General features: G+C 41.1%; 2 protein-coding genes and 1 pseudogene across 2 annotated transcripts; 2 read left to right on the top strand and 1 right to left on the bottom strand.

The window, feature by feature from the left end:
• Positions 1–433: 433 nt before the first annotated feature.
• LOC149436358 (uncharacterized) lies at positions 434–3074 on the bottom strand. Its single transcript, XM_089661698.1, has one exon. It carries the CDS (start codon positions 3047–3049, stop codon positions 470–472), a length of 2580 nt encoding a protein of 859 aa, XP_089517824.1. The 5' UTR covers positions 3050–3074; the 3' UTR covers positions 434–469.
• Positions 3075–16356: 13282 nt separating this feature from the next.
• LOC149436357 (E3 ubiquitin-protein ligase TRIM21-like) lies at positions 16357–18162 on the top strand. Its single transcript, XM_089661704.1, has one exon. The coding sequence runs from the start codon at positions 16376–16378 to the stop codon at positions 17951–17953; it is 1578 nt and encodes a 525-aa protein (XP_089517830.1). The 5' UTR covers positions 16357–16375; the 3' UTR covers positions 17954–18162.
• A 7623-nt stretch (positions 18163–25785) lies between these two features.
• LOC149436356 (U2 spliceosomal RNA) lies at positions 25786–25898 on the top strand (annotated as a pseudogene).
• Positions 25899–26556: the final 658 nt, after the last annotated feature.

Raw genomic sequence — 26556 nt, 5'->3', positions numbered from 1 at the left:
ATTCGCGGGCTTCTAAACCACTCCCATAATCACTCCCAGTTTGAATAGAAACATGTGTTCCTATTCAAACCACCAAGTCATTATCATGATTGACATACAGACTATGAAAAAGGTTTCTGAAGTTCTTATGTTACATACAACTGTCAAAATCCATGATTTATGACTACAATTTAAACTCTCAGACTCATTATAAGAATTCACAATATGGTATACATTACATGAGTATTTTAAAAGAAAACATGACTTTAAACCTCTACTGATTACCTAGGCTCAAACACAAATAATTCACATCTGACCACTGAAATGCAAAACCTCACATTCACATCCAATTAAGAGGATATATTCTGCCAGCATATATTTCAAAAACTACTAAACACCGAATTAAAGTTTGGATATTAAAAATTAATATTACATTCCCCTCTGAAATATGAAATTCATATTAATTTATAACAAGCACACATCATTTATATCACAAACACTCAGGTTTTGATTTAGTAATCTCAAATGTATCATTATCTGTAACTGAGTCAGCATAACCAGAAAGTATTTTTCTCTGAAGTATATCTTGTAATAGATTATCTCCTTTCCTAATTTCACTTCTAATTCGCTTATAGAAACTGTTCATTTTACACATCAAACATAATTGAAATATAATACATAATATGATAATAATAAAAATAATTATTACAGGATGTAATAAAATATTTCCTGCTGCAGATGCAATTGAAGTTTTTCCCAACATTGATACAGTACGTTTAAATTTTGACCACCAAGAATGACCTGAAAATTCAGACCATTCATGTTCTATATCTTTTAAACTCCCTTGTTCATGTTTAAATAATATTTCTGCTTTTTGAAGTTCATCTGATAATGCTATCAGTAAACCTTCATCTTTTTGAATAACATTTGCCCAATCTCTCCATGGGAATTCATCCACTTGAGATATATTGTACTGTATGGGAAGAGCACTTATATTTTTCATAAGCATGTTTGTTAAATTCATTCTCATCCCATTAACACTTATTGCTGAAATATCTCCTTCTATACAGAACAAACCTCGACTTAAATTTTCTGTATGTGTACAAGAAGAGAAGAAGGATTGAACCCTTTCTGAGTCAGACATAACTTGAAAACAAACTTTCTTTTTATCTACAATTGAGATTAACTCAGAAGTGGTTTTAACCTTTTCTATCCTTGCTGAACATAGAGTATGGTTATGGTAACAAGAATGAAATATACCTTTGTCTTGATTAGGTAGACAAATCACTTTAGACTGAAATTGTAAACATGAAGACAGATCTAATTGTTCTAACTCAAAATTATTATCAGTAAATGCAAAATCTGTATATTGCAGATGATAATATAGTAACTGTGTGTTGCTAACTGGTAATCCCAAGACAGTGATTGGAACCAACATTTGTTCTTTTCCTTCTACAGGAATCATTGAAGAACTATAGCATATGTTCTGATAACATCCAATCCACTTATTTACCCACAGATCAGTATGGTTTATGGCATATACATACTCTCTTGGTAAATTTTGTACAATACCTATAGGAGTTATTCCACTTTGAAAAGCTTGAGCTATTATTTTAAAATTTGTGGAATATTCCATCTGAATTTCTAAACATGCTCTGGCTATATGGGAATGCTGTTCACTTGACATTAAATTAAGAGTAATATTCTCTAAGTGTAATATAGATGGACCCATAATATTGGCTGTTTTAATCACCATATTTTCCAATATTTGATTCAAGTTTCTTTGTACTTTAATACTATTGCTTCCCACTAAACCGGCTGTCTCGAGATCAGACTTTAGTGTACTAATGTCCATGCTATTTGTAATACTACCAATAGTACCTATTCCTCCTAAAATACCTTCAACTATACCACGTTTATTCCTGTGAAGATTCCTAATATCAGTACCAAACCATCTTTCAATACCTAATTCCATGTTAACCAGATGTTCTTTACATTGTGGAAACCTTGTTGAGATTTTCCATTCTGAAATGTTAAAGTTCCACACTATAATAACAAACTTTCCTTCTCTCAACAGACGTCTGGTCTGGAAATGGTTAATTTGGAAGGGACTGGCTGGAATAAATTTCTTATCCATACACTGTGTTCTTTTAGGGGATAGTACAATTACATTTGTATTTACACATTTCTTCGGATAATTTTCTATTGATATGCAGCATTCATATATACCTGTATCATTAATAGATATAGTGTTTTGATGATACACAAAGTTATCATTATCCCAGTTCAAATTACCAAAAATACTTTTATGGATAACATCAGTTTTATCATGAAGAAAACTTCCCAAAAATTCACCATTCCTTTTCCAAGTTAATAATGAATTTTGAGGTAGGTGTATTTGTATATTACACATCAAATTCAGATTATCCTTTCCTTCTACAAGTCTTAATGATTGAGGAGATATTTTTATCTCTGGGACTATCAAATCTACCACAGTAACAATTACTTTGACTTTAGTTTGAACCAAAGCTCTTGTCACTTGGAAATCCCATATTTTCACTATGTCCTCTTTTTCATTACCATTTATATTCAAATGTTCAGGATCAAGAAAGTGTGAATAACTTTGTAATTGATACCAAATATCTGTTTTAGAACTTCCTATATTTCCAGTATTTAACATGTCTATGGAAATATCTCCTGACCAAATAGTAGGTTCATTTCCCTTTAAAACTATTAACCAGTATCCCATATCGGATAAATTACATTCAAAGTTACTAGTTTCGTTATTGATCCTATAAGATCCTTGCATTTTAACAAATTTTGATTTAGACTCTATTTTAGCTCTAACTTCAATATCATTATTATGAACGAAATACAATTCCGAACAACAAGTTCTCCCATAACCTATGCACATATATCCTAGCAAGTCTTCAGCTGTATTAATGTTACTGTCTTTAGGAAAAAATCTTTTGTTCCTAATAAGTGTAGTGTCTTTCTTATGTAGGGCTTCAGTCTTGTTAACTTCTGCATTGCTGGAAAAGTTTATGTTGTAGATTACTAATATTGTCATTGTCACTAGGAAAAAGATCAATCCTGTGATAAGTCTTTTCTTTCTACTGCTTTGATTTTCCTTATGTTCTTTTGTTGCAATGTTTATTTTTCTTTGGAATCTGCGATGCTTTGTTTCTTCCGGATTATTGAAATCCATGTCTGCAAAAGAAATGCAGTATCATTATCTCGGTATAAACAATTTGCATTGGTCACTGTGCACCCACATTGTTTGTTGTCTGCGCGCATTTTTTACTGAATTAAGAGGTCTTTGCACTTGTACCATTACTCCTTGAACATCCAAAATATCAAATGGACCTTCCCAGTTGCTTTGCCATGGTCCAGTTTTTCTGAAAGTTTTTACCATTACTTGTCCTCCTTTTTCGAACTTAGAAGAATGTGGAGGAACCATTTTTTGCATGCAAGTAGCTGCATGTGGTACAATAGTGTTCAGATTGTCTTGCAACATCTGTAACCACTTTGTTTTTTCTATTGCCTCTTTTTGCGGCGTTGACAAGAACGGTTCATGGGGAAAAACAATACGCATTTTCCTTCCTGTCATTAACTCAAAAGGAGAATACTGTGTTGCAGAAGATGTTGTACTTCTGACACTCATCAGAACTAATGGTACAGCATCAACCCAAGTATTTCCTCTGTCCAATAACATTTTTGCAATCCTTGATTTGACAGTCCTATTCATTCTTTCCACAATACCTGCAGATTGTGGATGATAGGGCACATGAAATCTCTGTTGTATACCCAAGATTTTACACATTGCCTGCATGATTTTACCTGTGAAGTGGGTTCCTCTGTCACTACTGAGGTTTGTTGGCATACCCCAGACTGGAAAAACATGATTAATTAGCATTTTAGCAGTTGTTAATGCATCATCTTTGCGAACAGGCAAGATTTCAATCCATTTCGAGAAAACATCAACTACAACTAAAGCATACCTGTACCCATTTTTACCTGTAGGTAACGGTCCTATATAGTCTAGTTGTAATGTGGACCATGGTCCATCTGCTGGAGGAGTTCTTTGTAATGGAGGTTTTTGACCCTTTGGTCGAGGATTCACTTGAGCACAGATTAGACAAGATTGAACTACACTGTCTACTGTTTCTTCCATTTTGTCCCAGTAAAATTTTTCCTTGAGTATTTCAAGCAATCTTTGTTTACCTATGTGACCTAGGCTTTCGTGATTGTACTTTGTAAATTCTACCTGTAGATGCTGCGGTATAACAGGATGCAGAAACCCGTGTAAGTCATGAAACAAAATTCCGTATTCACATACAAAGGGAAATTTTGGATCAACCTGAGAAGCAGAAAGAGATGGATCCCTTTTCTGTTCTTCTGCAAAGGAGGGAATCTGTGTGTCTGTCTTCCTAACAACATTAACTGAGACTGGTTCAGACTGAATCACTGGTTCTCCGTGTAAAGCTGCTTCCTTTGCTAAGAGATCAGCTGTTCTATTGCCTACACTCATCTCATCATTGTCCTTCCTATGAGATGGAATTTTTACAATTGCATAGGCAAAAGGATTTTCCTCTGCCAGCTTAAAAATTGATTCAAGTGTCTCTTTGTGCACTAGGACTTTGTTAGATGCATCTACAAAACCTCTACGTTTCCAAATTGGTAAATAATCTGTCAGGGAACGTACAACATATGAACTGTCACTGTAGATCACTAATGGACTTCTATTCTCTTCCTTGTCTAATGTCAACACAGTTTTTACTGCTTCAAGTTCTGCCCTTTGAGCTGAAAAATGTCCTGGCAATTTGTGCTGTATGGAATAATTACGCTCTGGATACCAAATTGAATATCCACTGTAATAATTACCTGACATACAGTATCTAGAACCATCAACAAATACAGGTTCATCAATTTTCTCTGCCTCTCTACGGAAAAGAGGAGAGGAAGTTTCTTGGACTTCACATAAACATTCATGTTCTAACCCGTTGTATTCCATCAACTGAGGTAGGACATACTTGGCATTATGTTCAACCTGTATTTGCTTAGGTGATAGAGCCAACAACCATTGAGAAAATCTTTGGTTGAAAACTCCCGGAACATTTTTCTCAAAAAGAAACTTCAAAGTGCTATGTGGAGTTTGTAGAATAATTTTGTTGAATCCTACAATATGCTCTGTTGCTTTTACTGCATAATGTACTCCCACAAGTTGTCTGACACAATCATCAAAACCTTTCTCTACTGGGGTAAGCAGACGTGAGAAGTATCCAAGACTTCTCCAGACTCCTCCCTGTTTCTGAATCAAGACAGCTGAGATTGCAGTTTCTGAAGCATGCACTTGCAAAGCAAATGGTGCTTGCTTATCAACAGTAGCCAAAGCTGGAGCTGTTTGCAAATCATTTTTCAACATCTCAAAAGCTTTTTGCTGTATTTCTGTCCAGGGACCAAATACATTTTCCTCATTGTACTTCAACAAATCATACAATGGTTTGGCTTTTTCTGCAAATGATTCGATAAAATCTCTAGAGAAATTTACCAAACCCAAAAACTGTCTCAGTGCTTTGAATGTTGTTGGTACAGGAAGTGACGCAATAGACTCAATTCTTTCCTGTAAAGGCTGTCTCTTTCCTGGACCAATCAAAACTCCAAGAAATTTTACTTCATTTTTCATGAGCTGAACTTTGCGTGTATTCAGCTTGAGACCTTCATCTTGCAGAAGTGTAAACAATTCTGCTAAGAGAGTCCTGTGTTCAGTGTCAGAATTCGTCATAAGCAAGATATCATCCACATATTGTATTAAACAATCAGGTCTAGAAAATTTAGACAAAACATTTGCTAATGCCTGATGTAAGATATACTTAGCAGAATGATATCCTTTTGGAAGACGTTTGAGACAATATTGCACATTTCTATGGACAAATGAAAACTTGTATTGGCAACTCTCAGCCAATTTAATACTAAAAAATCCATTTGCAATGTCAAGAACAGAGAACACTTTCGCATTGGCATTTATTTGTGACATGATGTCTGGAGTTTCTGCCACAATGGGTGTACAACTTGGAGTGTATTTGTTTAGCATTCTTAGATCTATCAATAATCTATATGCACTAGGGTCATCACGCTTTGCCACTACCCACAAAGGATTATTAGTAACTGAATTGGCTTTCCTGATGATACCCTGTTCCAAAAATTCTTGTATGATTACTGATACAGGTTCATCAGATTCTGGCGGCAACTTGTATTGTTTTAATGGGGGATGGTCTTTGCCTTGAATATTAACTTCAATATTTTTGAATAGACCTACTTCATTTTTACCTTGACTCCACAGTCTTTTGTGTAGTTGTACTAACTGTTTCAATTCCAAATTATCTCCAGTATCTGGCCATTTATAGTCAGCATCAATTGCTTCTGTCAAACAGATGCTACCGACTTCACAATAATCTGCTGGGTCAATTACCATAGGCTTACGATTAGCAGAGCCTTGCCAAACAATGCCATTGGCTAAATCAAGTATCCACCCTCTTTGAGACAAAACATCAGCACCAATAATGTTCTCTGATCCTTGACAATACCAAAAGTCTATCTCCATTTGCGAACATCCTGGTATTTCAAAAGACACATTTTTACATTTTTTAGCTTGAACATCACCTTTTCCATTGAAACCTACAACTGTGCATACTGTTGCATTAGATGGAATTGGTATTTTCATGCCTAAAACACTTATTTGGGCTCCACTATCCAAAAGAATTGAAGATTTCTGTCCATTAATTTTAGCTTTTACATAAGGGCGGCCACACTTATCCAAGAAAATTGGAGCTACATATTCCAGACAATGGAGTTCAACTTCCTTTTCTTTTGCTAGTCATGGTGAAGGTAATAGTGGCTGTCTTGAAGTATTGGATGAATGTGAGTTGTTCACATTTCCTCCATTACTAATTGACATTTCACTAATCTCTCTGATCAGAGGAGCATAGGGTGAAGATGACTTAACTTCCTGTGAACGAATTGGAGCTGACGGTTCAGGAGAAATAAGTCCATTTTCTTTACCCAAATTTCTCATCTGAATGTCTTTCAAAAACTTCCTACACTGCCATTTCAAATGCCCTGGTTTTGCACAATAGTAACAAGTGAGTGGTCTTTGATTCCCTTGTCTTACTCTGTCATTCCTGCGGGGGGCAGCATTTCCTGTCTTGAATTTATCCTGACTGTCAGTCTTAGGATAATTATTCTCAATTAAAGCAATTTTTGGTCTTACATTATTTAGCTTTAATTGTCTCCTAATTTTGTCAATAATATAGGCAGCGTCATCCAAATTATCCTTTTCATTAGCAATCAATAAAGATGCTGGATCAAGGTACTTAAATTTTTTTACAAAATCCTTGACCATAGCAGGGGTCTCATCTTGTAAATTAAAAATCATCCTGTATGCCTTAGAATATCTGATCCTAAAGTCATAAGGATCATCATTAATAGTAGCTCTTAAGGAGTCTAAAATTTCCAAACTAGGTGTCTCCTCTCCTGTTGTGAACAGTAATAACTGTCGTAGTCTATCAGTAGCATTGCTATGAATTTCTATATCATCCTCATTCATGAAAGGAGTCTTGACTAACCTACGAGCCATAAAACTGGGGATCCACAACCCAAAAATGCGATTTCTTTGCTCATCAGTTAATTGAAACCTATCACAAAAATTCTCAAAAACATCGGAATTATGGAAAGAATTTTCTCTCATGTTATATGCTGGTATATCCTTCAATATTTTCATTAACTGATCCTGAATCTGTAACTTCAACTTAGATGCTCTAGCAAGTAATTTCTGTCTCTGAACAGTAGTCTCACTGCCTTCCTCATCACCCCTGGGTGAGTCCGGGATAAATGAGGCTTGGGCCGTTTCTGATTGTTTTTTCTTCGACACCACAGCTATTTGCTTATTTTTTAATATTGCAACATTTTGAGATTCAATTTCTTGCTCAAGATGTTCAATATAGGTACAAAAAGTTTCACAGTTTGCACAATTGGATTCAACAGTATCCTGCATGTCTGTACTCTGTAAGACATTTTTGCTATCTGTCTTAACAACACAAACCACATTTTTCTCTGGCAATTCAAACACCATAGAATTGAAAACTCTAACTAGCTTCACAATGTTACGCAATTTTCTTTTCATCTTATTAAACGTAAATCTAGAGCTATCAATATCAACATTAGCCTGCATACATTGATCATACATAGCTTTCCATAAACCAGTATCAGAAGCATGGCTAGCTAAACCTTGAAATTCCAATTTACTTTCATTAGCTAATGAGTCAATAAATTCCATTTTTCTACTCACCGAATGTAGTAAATTTCCTCTTTTGTCCTGACTTAGAGACTGGTCTGGTCACCACTTGAATCCTCAGATCTCCACAACCAACGTTTTCCGTTCCAGGTTCTGCAATCTTTCCGAAGCTTAATCAATAGAAATAGTTCATCTCAATCCCCTCTGAAGAAGCGAGGATAAATTGAAAAAACGTGGAAAAATCGAATGGCTGGCACTCGCCAATAATGTTAGATTTCCAGAGTTATGAAAAAAACTCTATTAATATTTCTAGGTTCTTGTAAATGGTTGTGGGAAGAAATCCTTATGAAAACCAGGTCAGTATGAGCAGTGTGACTTTATTTGATCACACACCAAAAATACAAAGTCAATAAAAACAGTAAATTCAGATATATGTAGCTTAAAATGAAATAAAAATAAAGAATAAATTGCCTTGGATATTAGGAAATAATGTAGTTCCTTTGCATAGCTTAGATAGAAGTTTTCTTGGCCTAGTTTAAGAAATGACCATGTGCTATTCTTTTGTTCTTTGTCCAAGCATGTGCTTTGAGTAAGAGTGTGTGAAAAGAATGTCTCTGTGTGTGTGAGTGAATGAAGTGAAGTGTAGTCTATATGAGAAGTCTTCTGCGTCGTTGTTTGAAAAGCTGCATACTTAAAATGCATGAGAAATTAGATCCTCCCATTAAGCTTTGTTTCAAATTCGCGGGCTTCTAAACTACTCCCATAATCATTCCCAACTTGAATAGAAACATGTGTTCCCATTCAAACCACCAAGTCATTATCATGATTGACATACAGACTATGAGAAAGGTTTCTGAAGTTCTTATATTACATACAACTGTCAAAATCCATGATTTATGACTACAATTTAAACTCTCAGACTCATTAAAAGAATTCACAATATGGTATACATTACATGAGTATTTTAAAAGAAAACAGGACTTTAAACCTCTACTGATTACCTAGACTCAAACACAAATAATTCACATCTGACCACTGAAATACAAAACCTCACATTCACATCCAATTAATAGGGAATATATTCTGCCAGCATATATTTCAAAAACTACTAAAGACCGAATTAAAGTTTGGATATTAAAAAATTAATATTACAAATGTAGAATAGTTACATTGTTTAAAAATGATAAAGCGAGCGCTGGTCAAATGATATAGACTACTAAAATGGTATTACACAAGATAAATATAACCACGAACAGTAGTGCATGAACTCGTGAAAGGTCATCCACCCTTGTGATGGGTGTACTACACTATTAAGCACCTTTCTGGCTCCTGTGGCTGAGCTATATCCTCCCCAGGACCATTTGGGCACCCACTCTGATGGATGGATGGATGGAGCTGGATGACTAACCCATAGCTGCCAGCATACCGCTGCACCCCCAGATGTGCGATGTGTATAACCCATGCACATTAATACTTTTGTTCTGGTGAGTGTAGACCAGTCCCAAGGGTGGTTTACCTTTCACGAGTTCATGCACTGCTGTCCGTCACGGAGAGAACACATGTGCCATTCATAGGCACTCTCTGAGTTGGTACTCTCACACCAAGGACATTCCATTATTCAGGAATAATTATATGAACTTATTTTGGCACGATTTACCAGTTTACATCATTATTGCAATTCTTTGCACTTTTTGGTTTTTACATGCGTTCATTATTGATCACATGCATTTATAGCGCTGCACTTGTCTTTAACATAGAATAGTTATGTGATTAAAGAGAATGAAGATATATAACTATATTGGGAAATTAGAAGTATATAAATTATTTGAGATTAATGTGAAAATGTTTAACATTTGAAAATAGAATGTATGACATTCATTAGTAAATGCATTACTTTCCTGATCATTTTGGAGAAACAGCAAAAAAAAAAAAAATAGAAAATTCTAATACAGCTGTACTCTTTATTACATTCTAAAAATTCTCTTTTGCTATCAGAAAAAACGCCAATGTTAATAAAGCCTGTGCTTGTGCGCCATCTAGCGAATATATCCGGTATTGCACCTAAAAATGTGCCAGACAGGATACCACATTCACTAATGGCAAAGTAGACGCTCGTTAATGAGCTTGCTAGACGCTGGTCAGACGACTGATTGATTGACCGGAGTCTGCCTGAATGGTCAGACTCTGCTGATAGACTCACATCTTAGTGAATCAGGGCCAATATGTCCGGTGCTTATCTGTTCCTGTCCTAATTTATGACGCTAGCTTTGAAATGTGCGCACATTGGAAGACACTCACGCTGACACACAAGTTCAGTCTATGAATACTTCTAGTTTATTATAATGAGAAAGTGAGCTTATACAGTCATGGCCGAAATTGTTGGCACCCTTGATATTTTTCCTGAAAATCAAGTATTTCACACAAAAAAGGTATTGCATTAACACATGTTTTGCTATACACATGTTTATTCCCTTTGTATGTATTGGAACAAATATAAAACAGAGGCAGAAAAGCAAATATGACATAATGTCACACAAAACCCCAAAAATGGGCTGGACAAAAGTATTGGCACCCTTAACTTAATATTTGGTTGCACACCCTTTGGAAAACATAACTGAAATCAGTCGCTTCCTATAACCATCAATAAGCTTCTGACACCTCTCACCCGGAATTTTGGACCACTCTTCCTTTGCAAACAGCTCCAGGTCTCTCTTATTGGAAGGACACCTTTTCCCAACAGCAATTTTAAGATCTCTCCACAGGTGTTCAATGGGATTTAGATCTGGGCTCATTGCTGGCCACTTCAGAACTCTCCAGCGCTTCTTTGCCATCCATTTCTGAGTGCTTTTTGACGTATGTTTGGGGTCATTGTCCTGCTGGAAGACCCAGGATCTTGGACGCAAACCCAGCTTTCTGACACTGGGCCCTACAGTGCGACCCAAAATCCTTTGGTAATCCTCAGATTTCATGATGCCTTGCACACAGTCAAGGCACCCAGTGCCAGAGGCAGCAAAACAACCCCAAAACATCATTGAACCTCCACCATATTTTACCGTAGGTACTGTGTTTTGTTCTTTGTAGGCCTCATTCCGTTTTCGGTAAACAGTAGAATGATGTGCTTTACCGAAAAGCTCTATCTTGGTCTCATCTGTCCACAAGACGTTTTCCCAGAAGGCTTTTGGCTTACTCAAGTACATTTTGGCAAACTGTAGTCTTGCTTTTTTATGTCTCTGTGTCAGCAGTGGGGTCCTCCTGGGTCTCCTGCCATAGCGTTTCATTTCATTTAAATGTCGACGGATAGTTCGCGCTGACACTGATGCTCCCTGAGCCTGCAGGACAGCTTGAATGTCTTTGGAACATGTTTGGGGCTGCTTATCCACCATCCGGACTATTCTGCGTTGCAATCTTTCATCAATTTTCCTCATCCGTCCACGACCAGGGAGATTAGCTACAGTGCCATGGGTTGCAAACTTCTTGATAATGTTGCGCACTGTGGACAAAGGCAAATCTAGTTCTCTGGAGATGGACTTGTAACCTTGAGATTGTTGATATTTTGCCACAATTTTGGTTCTCAGGTCCTCAGACAGTTCTCGTCTCCTCTTTCTGTTGTCCATGCTTAGTGTGGCACAGACAGACACACAATGCAAAGGTTAAGTGAACGTCTCTCCTTTTTATCTGCTTTCAGGTGTGATTTCTATATTGCCCACACCTGTTACTTGCCCCAGGTGAGTTTACAGGAGCATCACATGCTTGTAACATTCTTATTTATCCGCAGTTGTGAAAGGGTGCCAATACTTTTGTCCAGCCCATTTTTGGAGGTTTGTGTGACATTATGTCGAATTTGCTTTCTTTCCTCCCTTTTTTTGTTTTGTCCCAATACACACAAAGGGAATAAACATGTGTATAGCAAAACATGTGTTAATGCAATACGTTTCGTGAGAAATACATGATTTCCTGGAGAAATATCAAGGGTGCCAACAATTTCGGCCATGACTGTATATGCAGAATGATGCGAGAGTCATGTGACAACAGCATAAGCATTATATTAGTCTTTGATTGGTCATTTCCACACGAAAACAATCTCCATCATGGTATAGGTGTGATCTTCTTCCAGCCCTTTTTCTTCTGGACTTGCTGCTTCTTGGAGTTCCTTGAGGTAGTTTCTGTCCACAGGTAAGGTCTGTAAAGTGAACATTGGTTCCCACTCTCCGGTCACCTCTCCTTCCATTTCTGGTGGTCCCATGGCCGCTCGTTTTGTCGCCAAATCTGCCAGATTATTGCCTTTGGCTTCTGAGGAGTTTAATTTCCCATGAACTTTTACCTTCAGAATAGCCACTTGAATGGATAGAAGGAGTGCTTCCAGCAGTCGTCCAATGGCTGCTCCATGTCTTATGGACATACCTGCCGCAGTCATAAATCCTCTTGCCTTCCATGTGGGTCCAAAGTCATGGGCCACCCCAAAGGCGTATCTGGAGTCTGTGTAGATAATGACCCTTTTTCCTTCCGCCATCTGACATGCTGTTGTGAGTGCTTGAAGTTCAGCTCCCTGTGCAGATATTGCTGGCGATAGGGCTCTTGCTTGTAGGACTGTGTCTGCAGTAATGACCGCAAATCCTGTGTAATATTTGCCTCCTTCATCTGCATATCTGGAACCATCAACAAAGAAAGTAAAGTCTGGATCCTGCAGAGGTGTTTCACTCACTGTGGGGAGATGGAAGGTTTCCATTTTCATCACTTCAAGACAATTATGAGGCTCAGTGGCTCCATCATCCTCTCCACTTTCTGCATTACCTTCATTACCCCCCCCAGCAATTGGGAGGAGAGTGGCCGGATTCAGGGTTTGGCAACATAGGAGAGTGACGTTATCAGGAAGTTGGAGGGAACACTGTAGTCTAAGATGCCTCGCTGTGGACAAATGTTTAGGTTAGACTTGGTTTAAAATGCCAGCAATGGCATACGGTGCCAGAAGGACAAGTTCATGTCCCAGTACAATATCAGAGGTCTTATCCAGCAGAGCTTGAGCAGCGAAAACTGCACGCAGACATGACGGTGCTCCCCTAGCCACTGGGTCTAAACGGCATTAGTAGTAGCCTACAGGTCGTAGGCGGTCGCCATTGGAACTAGGCCAATACTCCTGTGGCATGGCCTTGGCGTTCAGACACGAACAGTTTGAAAGGTTTCTCGTAGTCTGGTAGACCTAGGGCTGGGGCTGAAGAAAATAAGCGTTTTAGAGCCAAAAAGTTGGAGATACCCCTGTGAGTAAAGTGTGGGGATTTGGAACGATAGGTGTCTCTAAGACAGTGGCTTCATTCACTGCTCGGAGGTCCTGTACCATCCTGTATTTCTCTGGTTCTCCTTTGGGTGTCTTCTTTTTTTTATCGGGAACAAAAGTGTATTACATGGAGAGGTACAAGGTATGAGTGCACCATTTGCCACAAGGGACTTGACCTGCTTCGAAATGGCTTTGGATTTCAGTGGGTACCGTGGGTACCGTGGTTTCCTGGGTAGGGGAGCTCCAGGCTTCAGTTCCACCATAATTGGGGGTACCTTTTAAACGTCCAATATCTTCGGGTCCTGTGGACCATAGACAACTTGGGATTCTGCTCAGCACATCCGGTGCTACGTAGAATGTACCACTGACTTGTAAGACCGGACACACTGGGTAGAGGCGGCTCACTTGAGGCGTTGGCCTTCCAGTTGTCTAATTTGGTGTACCAATATGGCTGCCTCCAGGAAGTGTACTGGGCTGGGCAGGAAGGGACAAAGCAGGAGCAGCAAGATGGCTGCCATCAGGAAGTGTACTGGGCTGGGCAGGAAGGGACAAAGCAGGAGCAGCAAGATGGCTGCCTTCAGGAAGTGTACTGGGCTGGGCAGGACTGTTCCTGGCCTCCTTTGTTCTGAATTCTATCATCATATGCTTCTTTATGCAACGCTTTTGCAGTTTTTTTTTTACCAAGCTTCTGTCACGTTCAGCAAACCTTTTTTCACATAACATTCCTCTCTGTTCCTACAATGATTTATGCCAGTCCTGACCTTCAGCTTACAAACTTTCGCTACTTTAGATAACTTTTTAACTGCTTCACTTCCTTCACACCTCTTCACAATATGACATGCCAGTAATCCTTTTCAATATTTTAACACATAAACAGTTTTTTTTTTGTTTTTTTCCTGTAGCAATACCTGTTCTGTCCACTGCTCTTTGTGGATAACTTTGGCTACATTATACCAAACTTCTTGCTGTCTTCAGCACATGTTTGTCAACTAAGACATCTTTCTTCTCTTTTTTTCTTTTTTTTTACCTCCTTATCTTTAATTCCACATACTTTTCCTCTTCTCTCTCTGCAACCAGGTCACATGCTAACATTCCTTTCTAGGGGTCTTATCAGCATCTGACCCATCTCCTCCCCCCTTCTCTGTCCTTCCTAACAGAAATCTAAGACACTTCACAGGCTGCTGTCCAAACTTTCCTTAACCCTTAACAAACCCCAACCTTCAGTTATGAACGGCAAACATTAACTTACAGACACACATTTAGGACATAACATAGCAGTCTTTCTTGGTGGGCTATGAGTACAGATCACTGAGTAAATCTTCGTAACCCACACAAACACGGTTACGGCACCCGCTGTCACACTACCGTGACGCGTATCCGACACCTCCTCTGCTGGTCAACACACAAGGTTACCACACCCAGAGAAATTATGTGTCAAAACCCTCAGTAGGTCCACTCCTCTTCCACCTCAAGACTGATACATAAAAACACACAACAGAGACCCAGGTAACAGATAAGCACATGCAGGTAAAAATGAAATAAACTCCGGGCAAGCAAAGTTACCTGCCTTTAATGACCTTTAGCAGCCGTACTAGGCACAGGTATGAATCAACAACAAAGACAGGATAAGCAATGGTAAGATAGAAAAATACATCTTACCATGCTCCAGAGGCGATCAATCTCCGGCCTGTCCAGTTTGACTGACACCTAATGCCCGTTCAGGTCGGCTGACTGCAGGTTAATGACCCGGAGTCCTGGGTTTCGGCACCAGCTGTGTTAGTAGAGCACTCAATATGTCCGGTGCTTATCTGTTCCTGTCCTAATTTATGACGCTAGCTTTGAAATGTGCGCACATTGGAAGACACTCACGCTGACACACAAGTTCAGTCTATGAATACTTCTAGTTTATTATAATGAGAAAGTGAGCTTATATATGCAGAATGATGCGAGAGTCATGTGACAACAGCATAAGCATTATATTAGTCTTTGATTGGTCATTTCCACACGAAAACAATCTCCGTCATGGTATAAATGTGATCTTCTTCCAGCCCTTATCTTATAGAGAAGAAAAACATTCCTTTGTTTCCCAAATCACACGGTGGGAGGGGGTCTGTGTGTGTGAGCAGACATTTCTTAAGCAAGAATTTCTTATAGTACCACAAAGCCCAGCAGGCAGAAAATATTCACACAACATATGTATTAAAGTATAAAAGTAAATATTTATAAAACTTATAGAAATAGCGTATATATATATATATATATATTCAATAGGAAACGAAATAGGCATTTTACCAAATCCATCACAAAACTGAAAAAATGACTTGTTCTCTATGGTGCTGATCACCGGAACAGGCGCCATAGAGAACAATTGATTTTGTAAGTTTGAGTGTTTTTGGATCTTCGATCTTCAAGCTACAAAACCCTCCAGTGTGAATGCAGCCTTAGAGTTGTACAACTACCAGTGAGGACGTATCGGCTTGTCTGCTGGTCTGTAGGACTACAAGGGGCAGCTTAGTAGAAGTTTTATTGCTTTAATCTGTGACAGTTTCAATCTGTTTTTGCATGCCTGTTCACTTGTATGGAAAGAAAATCAGTTCTGAACGAACGTTTGTTGACCTCGGCCCTAATTTTCACCAAAGTGTCTGATATTTTCCTGAGACATGCACATTGTTCTGCAGGAGATTCTTTCAATATTGGTGTCCCTCCATATAATGAATCCTATGAACAAAGTGCAAGTCACAGCCCAGCCTCGCCCTGTGTAGGAGGAAGTGACACCTCCCAGCTGCATTCTTCCCCGGTGTCAGAGACTTTCATTTCTCCTACTATCAGCGATGGCGTCTGCTAATCTGAGAGCCGAGCTGGAATGTTCCGTCTGTCTGAACATTTATACAGATCCTGTAACCCTGAGATGTGGACACAACTTCTGCCGGGTCTGTATTGATCGTGTTCTGGATACACAGGGGGGGTCTGGAGGACATTCCTGTCCTGAATGCAGAGAGAAGTTTCCGGATCGTCCTACACTGCACAGGAACATAACACTGCGTAACATAGTGGAGAATTTCCTGTCTGCTCAGCCTGATCAGGAGGAGTCTGGGGTCTTCTGTACTCACTGTGTGGACTATCCTGTACCTGCTGTTAGATCCTGTCTGCTCTGTGAGGTTTCTCTGTGTGATAAACACCTGAGAGCCCACAAAAAGTCCCCAGAACATATCTTATGTGACCCCACCTTGTCCATGGAGAGCAGGAAATGCTCCGTCCATAAGAAGATCCTGGAGTATTACTGCACTGAGGATGAGACCTGTATCTGTGTGTCCTGCACTTTGGCTGGAGAACATCGAGGACACCAAGTGGAGATGCTGGATGAGGCTTCTGAGAAGAAGAAGGAGACACTGAGGAATGTTCTGCAGAAACTTCTGACAAAGAGAGAGGAGATGGAGGAAAGAGTCCAGAGTCTGCAGGAACACAGGAGGAAAGTAGAAGAAGAAGCAGCTGGTGACACCGAGAGATTCACTGCCCTGTTTATAGATCTCAGGAGACGTCTGGAAGACCTGGAGAAGAGAGTCCTGAGGGAAATCTCCGAGAGGGCAGAACGGGTATCCATCTTCATCCGGGATCTGGAGATAAAGAAGGAGGAGCTGTCCAGGAAGATGCGTGACATTGAGGAGCTGTGTAACATGACGGATCCACTGACTGTCCTACAGGAATCAGACACAGGTGACTTGTGTGATACTGAGGATGGAGATAATGAGGACAGAGAGAGACATGAGGACCTCCTCCATGATGGAGGGGGGGTGGATGTGGCTGGGATATCACACACATTACACACATTATCTGATATAATAACAGAGGGAAATGTATCCTTCTATATACAGGGAGCTGAGGACATATTACTGGATGGAAACACAACTTATAATATTCTACATATATCAGATGACAGGAAAACTGTATCCTGGTCAGATAGAAACCAGAATCCTCCAGAAACACCAGAGAGATTTCAGGATTATTCTCAGGTGTTGAGCAGTCGGAGTTTCTCCTCAGGGAGACATTACTGGGTAGTGGATGTCGGGGGATCCGATGAATGGATAGTTGGGATGTGTTACCCCAGTATAGACAGGAGAGAGAGGCGGTCACAGATTGGATGGAATAACAAGTCCTGGGGTTTGTACAGGAATGGTAATCAGTATGGGGTGATACATGACAGTAAACAAATCCCCTTACCCCCCAATCCCCCCAGTACCAGAGTCAGCATAGATCTGGATTATGAGGCCGGGAAGATCTCCTTTTATGATCTGTGTGACCCGATCCGACACCTCCACACCTTCACCACCACCTTCACTGAGCCCCTCCATGCCGGGATATGTGTAGGGAGAGGTTGTATAAAGATCTGTGGGGGGAATCGGGGAAAGTGAGAACTCCGCCCAGAGTGGTGACATCACAGGGAGGGAGGACGAGATTGGTGGAACATTCAGCCAATGGTCCTGCAGTGTTTTCTATGATCCATATATTACTGTGAGACGTCTCTATTTCTCCCTCACAGATGTCTATGATTGGCTGGAAGAACTGTCCAATTATAGTGAAGGCTTTTCTCTATTGGTCAGCGAGGAGAATGTGATCTATCTATCTATCTATTATCTACTGTATCTATCTATCTATCTATCTATCTATCTATCTATCTATCTATCTATCTATCTATCTATCTATTATCTATCTATCTATCTATCTATCTATCTATCTATCTATTATCTATCTATCTATTATCTATCTATTATCTATCTATCTATCTATCTATCTATCTATTATCTATCTATCTATCTCTCAGGGGGGGACTTACCATTCGGGAATTCTGTTATATACAGGGAATAGTCAGTGTACGGATATCAGTGTTATATACAGGGAATAGTCAGTGTACAGATATCAGTGTTATATACAGGGAATAGTCAGTGTACAGATATCAGTGTTATATACAGGGAATAGTCAGTGTACGGATATCAGTGTTATATACAGGGAATAGTCAGTGTACAGATATCAGTGTTATATACAGGGAATAGTCAGTGTACAGATATCAGTGTTATATATACAGGGAATAGTCAGTGTACGGATATCAGTGTTATATATACAGGGAATAGTCAGTGTACGGATATCAGTGTTATATACAGGGAATAGTCAGTGTACGGATATCAGTGTTAAATACGGGGAATAGTCAGTGTACGGATATCAGTGTTATATACAGGGAATAGTCAGTGTACGGATATCAGTGTTATATACAGGGAATAGTCAGTGTACGGATATGGGATAGAGATAGAAATGTGCCGGCAAAATGTAATATTTTTGATATGCTGTTTTGGTCTAATATATATTAGGGATCAGAAAGTGAATACCACACACATCCCAGCACCCGCCAGGCCACATCTACAGGAATATAAATGGTTCCCTTACTCCTAGAGGCCTACTGGGCAGCTACACAGTTGGCAAAATTAGTATGTCTAGCCATAGGAGCAACTGTTTGAATAGTTTAACCCTTTCAGTTCTAGAAGAGTTTACACCCTTTCATGACCAGGCCATTTTTTGCTATTCAGCACTGTGCTACTGTTACTGGTGAATTTTTTCTCACTAATACATTTCCTTTTGTTGATATTTGATCACTACTTTTTTTTTTTTACTACATAAATGAAAAAAGAGGGACAATTCTGAAATAAACATTTTTTCTGCTATAAAACATATCTAATAAAACAAAAAAAAATCAAAAATCAAATGTATTCATACATTTTGCTACAGGTCAGTAAAAAGAAATCCCAATAAGTTTATATTGATTGGTTTGTGGGGAAGTTATAGTGTCTACAAACTATGGTACATATACTGAAATTTGTATTTATTTTTTTTCCCTGCTGACAGCAGAATATAAACACGTCCTCATGCACTGCCCTACCCATGCTGCCATTGGCTCCCAACAATGTCAATGACCGGGTCCCGCCAGTGATTAATTACCACCAAGAGAAAGCTCTATTTGTGGGGAAAAATTACATAAATTTAATTTATGTTCAGCGCTGCATGACCGCGCAATTGTCAGCTAAAGTAACTCAGTGCCGTATCACAAATAAATGACCTGGTCATGAAGGAGGGTAAATCTTCTAGGGGAAAGTAATTAACAACAAATTAATAAGTGGTTAAGGAGCCAGCAGCTGCCACCATCCTTAACAACCAGTTTATATCATGGTTGTTAAGGAGCAGGCGACTGCTGTGTCCTTAACTACCATGACTCAGAAGGTTCCCTGCTGACAGCAGAATATAAACAAAAGAATTGCCAACATTAACATTTTTTTTTAAAATAACTGTGTATGGGGTCCTCTCCAATCCAGACCACGCCCTTCAGGTCTGGCATAGATTTTGAGGGGAACCCCACAGCAACATTTAAAAAAAAATGGTGTAGGGTTCCATTCCAAAATCCATACTAGACACTTATCCAAGCATGCAGCCTAGCAGACCAGGAAAGGGGGGGGGGGTCAACAAGTGAGCATCCCCCCTCCTGAACCATACCAGGCCACAAAATCCATACCAGACCTGAAGGGCCTGGTACAGATTGGGGGGGACCCCCACGCTGTTTAAAAAAAAAATTAATGTTGGCAATTCTTTTGTTTAGATTCTGCTGTCAGCGGGGAGGTGTGGAAATGAGTCATGGTTGCTATGGATGTGGCAGCCGCCTGCTCCTTAGATACCATGATATTTACTGGCTCCTTAACAACCAGCTAAAATCAAATACATTCCTTAACTATCTCACGCCTGGACCACTACTTATTTACCACATGCATTTATTTCCTTCAGTGAATTGATGTTAGCGCTGTTTTTGCGGTATTTACCGAGTGATTTTTGAGGTAAATCCCTCATAAAGGGATCGTGAATTGACATGTTCAACATCGCATGCGACAATTGTGAAAAATGTGTCAGATCACATAAACAGAGCATGCGATCTGCTTTAGTGAATGGCCGCTGTGTTAGAAAGATTGCAAGACGTTCCTGAGATATCTGAAAACTAAACAATCTTTTGTTTGAACTACAACTTGCTAAACCAGATTCTCACCGACCCGGCCTCAGCTATGGAGACACCACTCACCACTCACATTATAAATGTGACTGTTTCAGAGCTGCCATACAGCATTCAAGAGAAGAGGTCAACTGCTGGTTCAGGGAAAATGAAGTCTCCTTGGGAAAAAAAATAGAAATCTACAGACTCATTGCACACTATGTAAGCAAATTTAGTATGCCAAAAAAATTGCAAAGACTAAATGCACACTAGTAGGATACATTTAAAAGCAGAGACTAGGTAGCTTTCAAAAAAGAAATCAAATTTTTTTCGCAAAATAATCTACAAAAGTGTCAATACATAATATATGTGTATACAGCTTTAGTAGGCTGCAGTTTCAGAGGGAGACACCAGGCAGGTTTTAATGAAGAGATCAAAATTAAAGTGTATTGTTTCACATAAAAAAACACAAACTTTTACAGATTCGAAGAAAAAATTAATGATGCTTGTGTAGGCCATATTTTATAAGAAATTCAAAACTAGAGTGTAGTTTTTAACAGGAAAAATATAAAAAATTGTAGGCGATTGTAACGGACATGTAAAATTTATTGTAACGGACATGTCAGATTTGAGTGGAAATATGGAATCATAGCCATGACAGGTTAAGTAGATTAGATTATGTCAGGCCCTTTCATTACAAAGGTGTGTGCAGGAACAGTCTGGTAATTAAGGATGTACATTGAGCCCCTGGGCAGTAGGGAAATTAATAGATGGTACAAACAAATGGTCTGGGATACAGATGTGTATGTATACACAATAGGCCTTCCAGACCCAATCATCATTTAGCATTAATTAGTCTAAAGCCAGGTTCCTGGAGGTGACACCTTTTGTGTGTCAATCGGGTTATCACCTGGGAAAACCAGTGACAGCAGACAGACTGTCTGCCTTATGTGGATGCTCTATAGGTAATATTCACATAAAAGGAGTATGTTTAATCTCTTATAAAGCCAAAATATTAGTTGGAGAGATATGAACATACTCCCTTCTTGTAGGCCATTCTGTACGCTGCATTTGCATATGAAAATCATATTTGTGGCTTGGAGAGAAAGCCAGGAAAATGCATGGAATGATTAGATGACGCGGGGGTGCGACAGCCGATTGGTGTTTGGTACTGTTGCGATTGGGCTGATGCGCTGGTGTCAGAAATCCAATCCCCGACTTGGTGTTTAGGCCAGTCTCGGCCCAATTGAACTGGGGCAGGTCCATACACAGTACCTCTTGTGGGCAGGTCAGGACCACCTCCCCCAGAGTCAATTGGCCGAAGACTAATGTCCTGCCCATGTCCAAATCGCAATAAATTGAACGCACGGACATTTGGACAGGGTGATCTGTACGGAGCTGGTTCGATTGACCAATGGATTGCTAAGTTTCTGGCTTGCTCCAGCCGCAGGGTAAAGTGTTATTCTGTCTTTTTATTCCCTTTTATTTTATAGTAATTAGTCATTTGTGTGTCTTCTTATATCTTTGTATTTGCTGTAACCTTTTATCTTTTGTACATATTTTATGCCCCGCCCACTTTGGGAAATTAAATCTTAAAATGAATTAGTGAACTTCTGTGTACTTAAGCACGTGCTCATATCTTCGGAGAGATTAGATTGGGTTATATTGTATTGTATTTTAGGACGAATCAGACCGATTTTACTGAAGAAATCAGAATTAGAGAGTATGTTTTTACCTGTATCCCACCCGCCATATAAGGAAATGATGGGCGGGGCGGTGGCTCTCTCGTTTTGGGAGGACGTCATATGATATCCTCCCACTCTAGCTGCACATGCGCGCCCCCGGGGGAGTGCGGCACGGTGATCGGTGGTGCGCTGAGTCAGTGGGATACAACAGATCACTGATCGCAGTAAAGTGTGTCCAGTCACAGCTGATCGCATGTAAATAGGAAATGCCGGTTATCGTCAGCGTGAGGAGAGGAGAGCTGGTAAGCAGCATTCCTCAGAGGGGACATCCACACTGATCATCAGTGCCCTGATCATCAGTGTAGCCCCATCAATGCCACCTGTCAGTGACCATCAATGCCACATATAAGTGCACATCAGAGCTGCCTATCAGTGTCAGTCAGTGCTGCCTATCAGTGCCCATCAGTGCCATCTATCAGTGCCCATCAGTGCCACCTATCAGTGCCAGCCAGTGCCACCTATCAGTGCCAGCCAGTGCCACCCATCAGTTCCAGCCAGTGCCATCTAACAGTTCAAATCAGTGCCAGTCAGTGCTGCCTATCAGTGCCTTATATGAGTGCTGCCTTTCAGTGCACACAAGCAATACCTGTCAATGCCAATCAGTGCCGCCTATCAATGCCCATCAGTGCTGCCTATTCCTATCCCAAGGAGAAAAATTACTTATTTACAAAATTTTATAACGTTTTATAAACTTTTTTTTTTCAAAATTTTCATTCTATTTTAGTTTGTTTAGGAAAAAATAAAAAGCCCCCCCAGTGGTGATTAAATACCACCAAAGAAAGCTCTCAAAATAATTATAAATATTTTGTCATTCAAAGTGCGACAGCGCTAAAAGCTGAATATTGTCCTGTCCTGCTGGAGGACTCCGCTCCTTCCTCTATGACTCTCCTCTCCTGAAATACTCTGCTCTGCTGGAGGACTCCGCTCCTTCCTCTATAACTCTCCTCTCCTGAAATACTCTGCGCTGCTGGAGGACTCGGCTCCTTCCTCTATAACTCTCCTCTCCTGAAATACTCTGCTCTGCTGGAGGACTCCGCTCCTTCCTCTATAGCTCTCCTCTCCTGAAATACTCTGCACTGCTGGAGGACTCGGCTCCTTCCTCTATAACTCTCCTCTCCTGAAATACTCTGCGCTGCTGGAGGACTCCGCTCCTTCCTCTATAACTCTCCTCTCCTGAAATGCTCTGCGCTGCTGGAGGACTCCGCTCCTTCCTCTATAGCTCTCCTCTCCTGAAATACTCTGCACTGCTGGAGGACTCGGCTCCTTCCTCTATAACTCTCCTCTCCTGAAATACTCTGCTCTGCTGGAGGACTCCGCTCCTTCCTCTATAGCTCTCCTCTCCTGAAATACTCTGCACTGCTGGAGGACTCGGCTCCTTCCTCTATAACTCTCCTCTCCTGAAATGCTCTGCGCTGCTGGAGGACTCCGCTCCTTCCTCTATAACTCTCCTCTCCTGAAATACTCTGCACTGCTGGAAGACTCGGCTCCTTCCTCTATAACTCTCCTCTCCTGAAATACTCTTCACTGCTGGAGGACTCGGCTCCTTCCTCTATAACTCTCCTCTCCTGAAATACTCTGCGCTGCTGGAGGACTCGGCTCCTTCCTCTATAACTCTCCTCTCCTGAAATCCTCTGCGCTGCTGGAGGACTCCGCTCCTTCCTCTATAACTCCTCTCCTGAAATCCTCTGCTCTGCTGGAGGACTCCGCTCCTTCCTCTGTATCTCTCCTCTCCTGAAATACTCTGCACTGCTGGAGGACTTGGCTCCTTCCTCTATAACTCTCCTCTCCTGAAATACTCTGCGCTGCTGGAGTACTCGGCTCCTTCCTCTATAACTCTCCTCTCCTGAAATACTCTGCGCTGTTGGAGTACTCGGCTCCTTCCTCTATAACTCTCCTCTCCTGAAATACTCTGCGCTGTTGGAGGACTCGGCTCCTTCCTCTATAACTCTCCTCTCCTGAAATACTCTGCGCTGCTGGAGGACTCCGCTCCTTCCTCTATAACTCTCCTCTCCTGAAATACTCTGCACTGCTGGAGGACTCGGCTCCTTCCTCTATAACTCTCCTCTCCTGAAATACTCTGCGCTGCTGGAGGACTCCGCTCCTTCCTCTATAACTCTCCTCTCCTGAAATACTCTGCACTGCTGGAGGACTCCGCTCCTTCCTCTATAACTCCTCTCCTGAAATACTCTGCACTGCCGGAGGACTCCGCTCCTTCCTCTATAACTCTTCTCCTGAAATACTCTGCACTGCTGGAGGACTCCGCTCCTTCCTCTGTATCTCTCCTCTCCTGAAATACTCTGCTCTGCTGGAGGACTCTGCTCCTTCCTCTATGACTCCTCTCCTGAAATACTCTGCACTGCTGGAGGACTCCTCTCCTTCCTTTATAACTCTCCTCTCCTGAAATACTCTGCGCTGCTGGAGGACTCCTCTCCTTCCTCTATAACTCTCCTCTCCTGAAATACTCTGCGCTGCTGGAGGACTCCGCCCCTTCCTCTAGGACTCTCCTCTCCTGAAATACTCTGCTCTGCTGGAGGACTCCTCTCCTTCCTCTATAACTCTCCTCTCCTGAAATACTCTGCTCTGCTGGAGGACTCCGCTCCTTCCTGTATAACTCCTCTACTGAAATACTGTGCTCTGCTGGAGGACTCCGCTCCTTCCTCTATAACTCCTCTCCTGAAATACTCGGCGCTGCTGGAGGACTCCGCTCCTTCCTCTATAACTCCTCTCCTGAAATACTCTGCGCTGCTGGAGGACTCGGCTCCTTCCTCTATAACTCTCCTCTCCTGAAATACTCTGCACTGCTGGAGGACTCGGCTCCTTCCTCTATCACTCTCCTCTCATCCTCTGCACTGCTGGAGGACTCCTCTCCTTCCTCTATCACTCTCCTCTCATCCTCTGCACTGCTGGAGGACTCGGCTCCTTCCTCTATCACTCTCCTCTCATCCTCTGCACTGCTGGAGGACTCCTCTCCTTCCTCTATCACTCTCCTCTCATCCTCTGCTCTGCTGGAGGACTCGGCTCCTTCCTCTATAACTCTCCTCTCATCCTCTGCACTGCTGGAGGACTCCTCTCCTTCCTCTATCACTCTCCTCTCATCCTCTGCACTGCTGGGAATGCTGAGTTGCTCCCTATGTTGGGATCACACACACAATACACACATATATGAAGGAAGGTCGGACACATTGGAGGAGGAAGTTCTTCTATGTAATGAGAAATGTTGCTTTCAGTGAGAAGAATGCGGAGCGGACACATTGTTACATTGTACAGATACCACTTGTGTGTGAAGGGAACAGCAAGGTCCAGTTCTACTGATCACTGTCAGTGATAAACCGCAATCACAACATCTGTTATCCCACACTCCGTGACATCTCACCGTGATTGGTCCTGGAAAGTATAGCTCCGCCTCTTTATTACACATCATCATTTCATTCAGGGAAATTTCATTATGTCTTTGTTGGCACGGCATGGCCCCGTGTGGATGACTTCTCGGCCTTTTGGCTAAGATCAAGTGTAGTATCTGTTCTTATCAGTTTTCGGGGGAGGGGATGCCGGTGCCTCCTGTTGGGTGGGGGGTGCTGGTTAGTACCTCTTCTTAGGTGGGAATGGTGAGAGTGGTGGGGGAGCCTTTTCCTCCCGGGTTGATTCTGGCCTGGTACACCAGGCTGGTCCCCGGTTGTAGGCAAGGCTCTCCCTAAGCTTTCTAAGTTCTGATGCCTTTCTGGTAGGGATGGGACTGCTCTGGTCTGGCCGAGGGACGGGCTGAGAAAGAAGTCCATGGTGTGTGTGCCCCTGGAGTGGCAGTCCAGGGGGGCTGAAATTCTCAAGGTGAGGGAGCTTACTTTGGGTTTTAGGCACCTTGGTCACTACACCAGTCACACTTTTTTTTTTTCGCACCTGCCTCTAGGGCCGGGCCTTTTGGTCAGGATCACAGGAATTTTTTTTTCTGGCCAAACAGCCCACCATAGTACTGCACTATGGCACCAAGCACTTTTCCACCTTTCCCCCTCCCTTTTTTTTATGTTTGTTTGTCACTTGCACTTTTTGCACAGCACCTATGTACTTTTTGCACATCCGATTACTAGGCTTTAGGTCCTTGATCCTGCCCTGAAAGTCATGGGGGTGGACATGTGGTCCTTTGGTCAGGGTCTTCTCCTCTCATGGGGTCTCCCTTCGGGGCGAGCACCACTTAGTATTCAGAGTGGCCTTGCTTCAGCAGGCCTCCTGAAGAAAGGGGTCCCCCTGGTTTTGG

This window comes from Staurois parvus, unplaced genomic scaffold (genome assembly GCF_062004578.1).
Source record: "Staurois parvus isolate SC_StPar_1 unplaced genomic scaffold, SC_StPar_1.0 ptg001371l, whole genome shotgun sequence".
Taxonomy (NCBI): domain Eukaryota; kingdom Metazoa; phylum Chordata; class Amphibia; order Anura; family Ranidae; genus Staurois; species Staurois parvus.
The sequence above is the reverse complement of the archived record's forward strand: the minus strand, read 5'-3'. Positions and strand labels throughout refer to the sequence as shown.